Consider the following 11,525-nt stretch of genomic DNA (forward strand, 5'->3'; position numbering starts at 1 on the left):
CCCCACCCTCACCCCCTGCCCCCTGCCCCTACCCTCACCGTAAACCCCTGCCCCCTGCCCCCTCCCTCACCCTAAACCCCTGCTCCCTGCCCCCACCCTCACCCTAAACCCCTGCCCCCCACCCTCACCCCCTGCCCCCTGCCCCCTGCCCCCTCCCTCACCCTAAACCCCTGCTCCCTGCCCCCACCCTCACCCTAAACCCCTGCCCCCCACCCTCACCCCCTGCCCCCTGCCCCCTGCCCCTACCCTCACCCTAAACCCCTGCCCCCTGCCCCCACCCTCACCCCAAACCCCTGCCCCCTGCCCCCACCCTCACCCTAAACCCCTGCCCCCTGCCCCCACCCTCACCCTAAACCCCTGCCCCCACCCTCACCCCCTGCCCCCTGCCCCACCCTCACCCTAAACCCCTGCCCCCTGCCCCCACCCTCACCCCCACCCTAAACCCCTGCCCCCACCCTCACCCTAACCACGTTGCGACGGACCCCCCTTATAAAAATAGGAAGTCTTTTGTCCAATGCGGTGTGACGTTGGGGGTCATTTGTGGTGTTTATATTCCGGGAGGTAATCTGTCGCGTCTGGGGTTCTGTGTGCTACTGTTGCAGGAGTGTCAAAGGAATTATCCACCATCTCCGGTTGTTCATGACAGAATGCCCAAGGATGTCCGTAACTCTGTATACCCTCTGGGCTTTGTCAAGAGGCAGCCAGTGAATGAATGGCAGATAGGATTAGAAGGAGAGAGAGGGGGTAGGGGGGAGAGAAAGGAGGAGATAGGAGGAGAGCATGTGAGAGAGAGAGAGAGAGAGAGAGACAGAGAGAGAGAGAGAGAGAGAGAGAGAGAGAGAGAGAGAGAGAGAGAGAGAGAGAGAGAGAGAGAGAGAGAGAGAGAGAGAGAGACAGAGACAGAGACAGAGAGAGAGAGACCAGCTTTGCCAGTCCAAGAGTAAGTCTCTCTTCAGAGTGTTTTTCTCAGAGTGTTTTTCTCCAGCAATACTTTCCTCTGGGCTTAGAGTGAACATATAAAGAGACTAGAAGCCATATAGATATGAATGGAAAGGCTTCTTTTATTGGCCTTGCCCGCTGACTACTAATCTCTACTCTCGCAGACAGTGGAAGACGCTTTCTCACGTTCTCCCAGTTTATAGGCTACAAAATCTTCCTCCCTGACACTCAAGATATTGCAACAGTTTCTCTCCCCCTATTGTGAATGATTTCAACATTTTATTGATATAATTGTTTTCGACACCCTGAGTATTTATCTTTACAAGTCAAATCAATCTCAGTTTGGTGATAGAAGCAGAAAGTGTTTTCACAAGGCAGGACCAAAGAACCAACTGTCTTTACTAAATATTCTAAAAAAAATGAAATCCATGTAATCCCAGTTCAAAGAAAAGGACTGACTACAAACTAAAATGGTATGACTGTCTGGATATACATCTCCCCCCAAAATGATTTTACTTCCTAATAAACTAGAAAATCCCCAGGAAAATATCAATGTTTATCGAAGTCAGCTGGCTTACTTATAGGATCCTGCTTTGTGATGCACCCCTCTGATGTCATTCTGTAGCCTACCTAAATAGTTCTTCCATCCTGCCCTCGTTGCCTCATTGAGTAGGCTCTCAGACACAGACAACTGGAGAGTCTGAGCTGCGGGCTCTGTGGGAGATGTATTAAACACTTTACAGTCTGCTGCCTCCATTGACAGTCATGACAGAGTGTCAGACCTATTGAATTCTATAGTCAAGGCTTAGTTTATCTGCTATGAGGAATGTGTTAAAAGATCTCCATCCCACTTTGAATTTCCTCTGACTGAATAGATGGTCACAGCAAGTGTGCTCTCCCAACTGCAGAAATATAAACACTCACATGCATGCACCCAGGCACTCACACACACACGTGACTGAACACACACACACACACACACACACACACACACCGCTGACAAGTGTTACATCAGGTTTCAGGCTCAATAAGATGGTTTTTTAGCAACAAGAGACAACGTCCCTCTTCAAACCTTCCATATTTACTACACAACTTCATGTGTGCTGTCACTTAAAACATTTTTAACCATCTATCTGGAGACCAGCGATGAAAATGTACCTTTTGGCTACGTAGATCTGACAAATGAACAGAAACATGTATTAATGTGCATTGTGCTATGAAATATAAATACATCATGATAAAGTAAAAGAGGAACAAAACTATTGCATCATTATACAGGACACTGTCTCTGTCAAAATAGAATACAAAAATGAAGTATAACAAAACTCCTCTTTCCTCATCTTAAGAATGAATGTGTACTTCCCTGTCAAATTAATAATATAAACCAAAATGAAAGAGTAGACCGAAACCCTTGCCTCAGCCACCACCTTCGCTCCTCCATGGAAGGTTTATTCTAGCAGCATTACCATACGGACCGAGACGAGGGCTCAGTGAGTGAAAGGGCCTTGGTTGAGGCTGTCTGTAACAGGATTATGGGGATATTATGGTGAGGAGGAGTGGCTCCCGGTGTAACTGGCTGTGATGTGAATAGGATTTCTGTGTGTCTGGTCTAATCAGGGCCGAGGCTGGGGGAGGGCTACTCTCCTCTCCCCTCCTCTAGCCCAGATAATCCTTTACTGTTCTCTTCTCTCCACACTGGCCGACCGGTCGACCTTCAGCATACTTCATCTGCAGCCACACACACACACACTGCTGCTGCGACTGAGCTTCTCACTCTCTCTGTCTCACACACACACACAGCAAGGGATATAGAGAAGAGAGAGAGAGAGAGAGAGAGAGAGAGAGAGAGAGAGAGAGAGAGAGAGAGAGAGAGAGAGAGAGAGAGAGAGAGAGAGAGAGAGAGAGAGAGCAGCCATCAAGAATAGGGGTTCCCACTTTTTATTGAGGCCTGGTGACATGAAGAACTCTACTGGGATGGTAAGACCACTTGTTTACTTCACTCCCTGTCTCCCTGTCAATAGCAGTGTGTTTTCATTCAAGTAAATTAGTTGTTTCCTCTGAAAATTCCCATTTTGGCATGTCCAGCATTAAGATGTTAACCCACTTTATTTAACCTCTTGACATGGGAAAACATGTTTGTTATGAAGTTCAACATGTGCTCTTTATGACAGAATGTTAAAATGAGGTGAAATGAATAGTTATCTTTGACAGAATTACACTACCCTAAAGGCAGTCTATTCAAGGAATGATGACCCATGTGTGTTTGGTGTTAGCTTGGCTGTGCCGACAGTAGCAGCTTATGTATTGGTGTATAGGTGTATTGGTGTATAGGTGTATTGGTGTATAGGTGTATTGGTGTATTGGTGTATAGGTGTATTGGTGTATAGGTGTATTGGTGTATTGGTGTATTGGTGTATAGGTTTATTGGTGTATTGGTGTATTGGTGTATTGGTGTATAGGTGTATAGGTGTATTGGTGTATAGGTGTATTGGTGTATTGGTGTATAGGTGTATTGGTGTATAGGTGTATTGGTGTATAGGTTTATTGGTGTATTGGTGTATTGGTTTATTGGTGTATTGGTGTATAGGTGTATTGGTGCTAGTGTTTTGGTAATTCAGTTAAATTGTTTGTGGTACTGAACCTGTGGGCTATACTTTCTCTGCAAGAAGGCTTTGGTAGTGAAAGGAGATGTACTCAACTTTTTAAAAAAATAATAAAAAAAAGTCATTGAAATTAGCAGATATGTAGTCAATTAAATTGAACATTTGTTTTATGTTTTGTATTAATCATTGGATTATTAGGCTTTAAAGCTAGAATCTGCAGTAAAAAAAAAAAAAGAAGAAACGGACACCCCGCCTTTGTTTTGGTAAAAAACTGAGGGATGGGGCTGGAGAAATGTAACCACTATCAAATTCATAGACAGAGGTATGGATGCAGGGACTGGCCATCCATGGTATTACAATGATAGTTTTAACCATGTTTAAAGCTGTGTTTACATTTACTTTGTTTACAAACATTGGAGTAAAACAAGCTTGTATTTTGGGTTCTGATGAGGTACAACAGTTGAACTAAGCTCATGAAGCATTTATAAGTTATATTCTTCAAGAATAAATAGGTATTCTTAATTAATAAATCCACAAATGTATGTAGCAACTAAAGATTCTAGCTTTAAGTTTTAGGTATTAAGGTTTGATTGGTGTCAGCATGTTTCCCTATCATCAAGCACTAGGTGCAGTTAAGATTAAATAACTAATTCATCTTTTATATTTTACATGGTAGTAACTAGATTACATTAACAGTTGCTCTTATACAGAATGACTTCCAATCAAATAAGGGACCAGTTGCCCTTAATAGAAAGGATGTGTTATTTTGGGTTGTGATTAATCTCTCTTCTCACAGCCGCTGTAGCGTGCAGAGCAACCTCAGTCTGTCTAGAGACTCGGATTGACTATACACTCTACTGAACATAGACCTTTCACATTTCTTCCATAATAGGCTTATGTATTGGTGTAAATGGCTAGAGGTCATTGGTAGTGGCTATGTCAAAGCTATTTACTGTGTATGGAAGTGTATTCCTGCCATAATTGAATTCAAATTGGACATTTATTTTGCCATAATCAGCTTCACAGTCAAATAGTTGGATCGTCAACTGCTGGATTTAGCCACATGGCTTGCTTCATTGTTTTGAACTGATTCACCTGCCAACGAATACCATTGCAAGATATATGATTACAGTGTACACTGATATTATTTGATGCTAATATATTATTGTCCAAACGTGTAGCAGAACCCCACACCAATCTGATTGAATGGCCCCCTATGTAGCAGCCATGACCTCGGATCAGCTCCTGGGCCCGCAGATATGCAGTCCTATAGGGGAAGTGAAGGTCTTGCCTGAGGAGGGACGAGGGGAGAAGTCTGCCCCCTTCCCCCAGGAAGTGATGGACTGCTATGGCCACGCCCCCTCAATGACTCACAGCCCCAGCACCGACAGGTGGGTCAGGACACGAACAGACACACACAACACACACACATACAAAAACACCCACATAGGGATGCAAGGGAGAGAGAGTGAAACACAGGGAAAGAGAGAGGGAGAGAACACATGGAACATGGGGGGGGGGGGGGGGGGGGAAAGAAGAAGAAACCTGTAAAAATGTTTTACAGCTGTGATAAGTGGGATTCAAATTATGTACAATAACATCCATTGACTCGCTCTTATGTCCTCCTTGTCTGTGTCCCAAATGTCACCTTATTCCCTATACAGTGCACTACTTTTGACCAGAGCCCTATGGTGCAGTATAAAGGGAATAGTGTGCCATTTGGGACTAACCCCTTGACTCTCCATTTTGCAGTGGTGTAAAGTACTTAAGTAAAAATACTTTAAAGTACTACTTAAGTTGTTTTTTGGGGTATCTGTACTTTACTATTTATATTTTTGACAACATTTACTTTAACTTCACTACATTCCAAAAGAAAATAATTTACTTTTTACTCCATACATTTTCCCTGACACCCAAAAATACTAGTTACATTTTGAATACTTAGCAGGACAGGAAAACAAAAATGTATGCATGCATGACTGTAAGTCGCTTTGGATAAAAGCGTCTGCTAAATGGCATATTATTATTATTATTATAAAATGGTCCAATTCACACACTTATCAAGAGAACCTCCCTGGTCATCCCTACTGCCTCTGATCTGGCGGACTCACTAAACACACATGCTTCGTTTGTAAATTAAGTCTGAGTGTTGGAGTGTGCCCCTGGCTTTCCGTTTTTTTAAAAAGAAAAAGAAAATGGTGCCGTCTGGTTTGCTTAATATAAGGAATCTGAAATGATTTGTACTTTTACTTTTGATACTGAAGTATATTTAAGCAATTACATTTACTTTTGATACTTAAGTATATTTAAAACCAAATACTTTTAGACTTTTACTCAAGTAGTATTTTACTGGATGACTTTCACTTTTACTTGAGTCATTTTCTATTAAGGTATCTTTACATTTACTCCAGTATGACAATTGGATCCTTTTTCCACCACTGCCATTTTGCCCTGTGTTGACTTTGTCTCTCTGTTGTCCTGCAGTCTGAGCAGGGAGGAGCCATTCTGTCGTATCTGCCACGAGGGAGGCGGTGTAGGGGAGCTGCTCTCCCCCTGTGAGTGTGCAGGGTCGCTGGCCATGGTCCACCGGGGCTGCCTGGAACACTGGCTCACTGCCTCCAACAGCAGCCGCTGTGAACTCTGCCACCACCAGTACTCCCTGGAGAGACTGCCCAAGCCACTCACTGAGGTAGGGGAGAAAGTGTAGGGTGAAATTACCCCTAAATGCTGAACTTGGGTCAGTTTAGCATTTTACCCACTATTGGTTAAGGTGAGGATTAAGGGAGGGGAAGCTGATCCTAGATCTGTACTTCAGGGAAATTTTACTCTGGCGTTAGGGGAGGCGGAGACATATGCAAGCAAACACACAAGCTCAAGCACACATACACTTGCAAACAGACACTCATAAGCAAACACACAAGAGAAAGGGTGCACACACGAGAGGCTGGTGGGAGGAGCTATAGTAGGATGGGCTCATTGTAATTAATGGCTTTATGATTAGTCTTTATAATGAGCCCGTCCTCCTATAGCGCTTCCACCAGCCTCCTCTGGCACACACACAGTGCAAGCAAATGCAGGCACACACTCACACACACAAACACTCACACACACACACAAACACTCACACGAACGCACATAAATGTGGACTCATACTGCATCCTCAAAAACAAAATGATTATTATTTGTGACTACAGTAAACTACAGTGAAATAGACTACATAAAACATTGACTACCTAAAAAACTACAAAATAGACTTCATAAAAACTAAAACTACAGTAAAATAGTTCTCATATGCATCAACTATACTATGCAGTCTTAATTTATCAGGGTTGAGGTCACTTTCAATTTACTTCCTGAATTGACTCAATTGAAATGGAATTAACCCCAACACCCATGTCACTTAATTTCAAACCCATTAAGGAATATACAAACTGCTGTCTCAAAGATGGAATCTTCATAGAAGAGAAGAAAACAAACATTATTCAGGTTGCAGATAGAGATAGTGTATAGAACTGCAATTACTCCCTATTCTACAGTCCACATAACCCTATCTATTCTACTCAACACATTTCTATCTGACCATTGTGTAACAATTCACCCTCCTGAATAGAGCCCCTAGCCGGATTCACATTGGAGTGTATGATGTCACTGACTGCTTTTACTCATAAAGCCACTTAGCCTGAGAAGCAGATTAGATGGTGTTTCCTGTCAGTAGCTGTAGCTGCTCCATAGAGTTGGATAGAGGGTGCACGTGGCCCAAACATTGTTTTAGCATGGGCACAGCGATATCAAGAGCTTTCTTCATTTTGAACTAGTCAACTGGGTGGGACTTGCAATGGCTTAAGGAAGGATCCCAGAATTATATCCAGGTTGGCAGAAGGGGTCAGCCAATGAATTATATTCCTGAGCAAACATCCCATAATGGCAGGTGGCAGTACATCACCAACCATGGCTTTATACCTCCAGACTATACACACTCCAGCACATTAGGTGGTGCTTTGCACCTTTTCAGTTTATTTAGAAACGGACAATTCACTCTTAGATGTAGAGGAAGAGGCGATTGTCTACTTTAAAATGGAGACAGCATAGCCCTCAATGGCACTGCCCATGCTGACACAGAAGCAGCCATTGCAAAGATATTAGCTTTGTAATGCATCTCTATGAGATTCCTCAGGACATTACGTCGTCTTGTATTAATGGTCTCCTCCCAGCCTATCGCATGTGTGGTGGCCACTGGCACCGGGTAATCAGCTGATTAACAACCATGTGTTGTATGCAGGGAGCTAAAGTACGAGGGACAACACACACACACACACACACACACAGGGAGTAGGAGAGAAAACAACAGATCAGCTGACAGATGAATGGAGATATGGCCTGGATCATCACCAAAGGGTTCAATATTCAGTGGTCAACAATTTAAAGTCTCAGATTCTGAAGAAAACTGTTGTGATTTTTGATACTCATCCAAAAGCCCAAATCTGACGCCATCTAATGTAGATACTGTACTTTTACATAACAGTGATTTAGATTGTTCTGTTGTCTGGTCTACCCACTCTAACTTTACGTTCCCTGGCCAGTGAATGGCACATATGAAACCATGCAATGCTTAATGTCAATTTGAATTGAACTGATGTTACCATCATTCTATCCATTCTAATTACAGTACATCCCCCACCTCCCCCGTCTCCTCTCTCCCTCCCTTTCTCAGTGGCTGGGCTCGCCAGCCATGCAGCACCAGAGACGGACGCTGTGTGGTGACGTCATCTGCTTCCTGTTCATCACGCCGTTGGCCAGCCTATCAGGATGGCTGTGTGTGCAGGGCGCCATGGACTTGTATTACAGTAACAGTATGGAGGCTGTTGGACTCATGGTGCTCACCCTGGCTCTCTTCACCATCTACTGCTTCTGGACTGTGGTGAGTTGTTGGGGCTATTGTGGGTTGGGGTTACATTGGGATTGTGTATAGCAGTGGAGGCTGGTGGGAGGAGCTATAGGAGGACAGGCTGGAATGGAATGAATGGAACGGTATCAAACACATCAAACATCTGGAAACCACATGCTTGACTCCGTTCCATTAATTCCATTCCAGCCATTACAATGAGCCCGTCCTCCTATAGCTGCTCCCACCAGCCTCCACTGGTGTATAGTGTAGTGGTGGAACCATATAAATAGAATAATAATTATAGTATTATTAGTCAAAGGGATAGTGCAAAAAAATTTCTACTTCCCCAGAGTCAGATGAACTCATGGATACCATTTTTAAGTCTCTGTGGCCAGTATAAAGAAAGTTAGAGGTAGTTTCACCAATGCTAACTAGCGTTAGCGCAATGACTGAAAGTCTATGGGATCAGGTAGCTGATTGCCCTAACGCTAGCTGATCCCATAGACTTCCCGTCATTACTATCCATCAGAGATGATAGAGAAAGTGAAACATCCAACAGGCTCATTTTATTCTGGGTGGGCGAGGTAAATAAGTAGACTAGAGCCGGCTGTTGTTGGGCAGTTTCCCATAAAAAACATTTTTCAAGGTTCCTGTATGTGTAAGTGAACGTTCCCTTACCTGTGTACGCTCACGCGGAAAGCATGCTCAAGCGAGAGGGGAAACGGCCACTTACACAGACAGGAACCAATGATTAACGGCCTTTTTGCGACATCTTCACTATCCACCATCTTTGCTGTCCATTTTCTTCAGTTTGGTGCCTAATCAGCATGGCCCTGGTTGGGGAAGTAAACAAACACAGCTTGTATAAGTGAAGTCACCTGTGTTATAATTAAAGGGGAAGTTACGTATTTTACAACTTAATGTTAGCTGGTTCCTCACCCTGAAGGTAGTCTATGCACCAGGAGAGATTGTAATCCATGGTTCTGTTTTCTGTAAACAGCCACTACAAACTTCAGCTGACTTAAAGGGAAATTTCCCCATTTTCCATCGTCATATTCATCATCTCCAGCACCACCCCTACATCAACACATGTGAAAATGGTGTGTTTCTATGTTTTGTAGTAAAAAAGATAGAGGAAGATAAGCATTTCCAAAGACATCATCGGTGTGCGTCCTGTGATTTTAACCAATTATGAGTAGGCATTGCCTACTAATTGTCTACCAATTGGTTGATGTCATTGGAAACTCTTATCTTCCTCAATCTTTTTTAATGCAAAACATAGAAATGCGCCATTTTCACATATGTTGATGTTTGGGGTGGTGCTGGAGTGAATATGAAGTTGAACATTTTAGAAATGTCCCTTTAAGCCACTGTCTGGTAAAAATCAACTCCTCTCTTCCACCACCAGGTGTCACTGCGCTATCACATCCACCTGTTCAGTACGTGGAAACAGACAGACCAGAGAGTAAGGCTACAAATCCCCCGACCGGCACGGACCATGCACACACACCACACACTGAACCTCAGCTTCCTTAGCAAGGACACCAGAAAGGAGACTGTGGTGTAGCTGGAGTGGAACTGGGGGTAGTGTCCACGATTCCTTGGCAAGAAAACTGTGATGTAGCCGGAATGGGACTGGGCCTAGTGTCACATTTCCTCCAGGCCCCCAGTGTCCGGTCCGGAGCGTGAAGTCACAAACTCTGCTGGTCGGCTACTAAGTAGCAACTTAGTGGTGCCAAAAGCTCTGGTATGCCCTAAAAATCCTATGTCAATTACGATCGACCAGAACGGCCAAACATATATATTTTTTACGCCCGTTTTGGACTCCAAAATGTGTTTACTATGATCAAGTTCGATCCCAATGGTGAATTATTTTAAAGTTCGCTACAAATCGAGAAATGTAATTAAATAGTGATCCATTCTGAATACTACATTTGTCGTCACACAGGATCACGTGCTGACACAGACCAATTAGGAGCTGGCAGGCTACGAGCAGGCTCTCTCAGGCAGGATGAAAACGACTACATCGACCATGATCCTTTGCTAGTTACAGCCACTTTCACCATGATCCTTAGTGATTCTTTGGTGCCATTCAGCAATATGGCGCGCTTCAAATTCAAATACTTCCGGCTTCATGCGCCATTGGAGGTTTTTCATAGGAATACGTGGATGACGTCAGCGCTATCACTATCTATTGGTTTTAATGTCTATGGTTTCCTGGGCAAGGACACTGTGGTGTAGTTGGAGTGGGACTCGTCCCAGTATCCACTGTATGCTTCTTCAGCAAGGAGACAATGACATGAGCAAGGAGCTTGTGGTGTAGCTGGATTGAAACCAGGCCAGATCTCCCTAAGGATACAGTGTTATTGCTATAATGGGACTGGGCCCAGTCCTCATGCTGCTTCAGAAAGGATACAATGTTAATTTCTCTTAGAAACAGGCCCCGTCTCTACAGTTTTTTTAACAAAGACTTGGATGAAGAAGACCAAGGAACCTTCAGAGGACCTAACCTTTCTCTGTGAAGAACACTTTTTATATATTTATAGACCTTTTGGAGTCTTACTCAGTGAACTTAACTATTTTTCTTTTACTGTATTGTAAAAGAGTGATGAGATTAATGACAATTAAATGGATGTCCACTCCCAACTTATGTAGGGCCCAGAGTTTTTCCCCAACCTTATTCCCTATGGAAAAAAAACTCTTGGATCCTTGTTATGCGAGTCTAGAATGACTAGTTAGCGTTCACTATACCAGCTTTGCTACACCTGCAAAGAACAACCTTAGTTAGACTTGCAATATTTAATGATCTTAAAAGGACATTTCACTCAAACAAACGTTTGTTAGACATTTTCAGTTATATTCCTCATTCCCAAATGAAATGGAAAAGATTAACACTGTATAATTTTGTGGTTTTCGTCTGTGCTTCTAAACAACCAATGTTGTGGGACGTGGCTTCATTTTTTACATTAGACTACTTTGAGGTTTGAAAACATCTGACAAACTTTGATTTGAAAGTGTAATGTCTCTTTAACAGTGACAATCTTGAAAACAATCTTTCATGAGGACCACAAAGTCAGAAATGTTGCTTTGACGATCGG

At 43.3% G+C, this 11,525-nt stretch overlaps 1 protein-coding gene across 1 annotated transcript; it reads left to right on the forward strand.

The window, feature by feature from the left end:
- Positions 1–4,748: 4,748 nt before the first annotated feature.
- LOC311124876 (E3 ubiquitin-protein ligase MARCHF3) lies at positions 4,749–9,994 on the forward strand (the record flags this gene model as incomplete). Its single annotated transcript, XM_084198971.1, has 4 exons — positions 4,749–4,933; positions 6,027–6,231; positions 8,254–8,460; positions 9,836–9,994. 4 exons carry the CDS (start codon positions 4,749–4,751, stop codon positions 9,992–9,994), a joined length of 756 nt encoding a protein of 251 aa, XP_084055097.1.
- Between the last annotated feature and the right edge of the window lie 1,531 nt (positions 9,995–11,525).

This window comes from Coregonus lavaretus (assembly GCF_964263955.1).
Source record: "Coregonus lavaretus genome assembly, contig: HAP1_SCAFFOLD_607, whole genome shotgun sequence".
NCBI lineage: Eukaryota > Metazoa > Chordata > Actinopteri > Salmoniformes > Salmonidae > Coregonus > Coregonus lavaretus.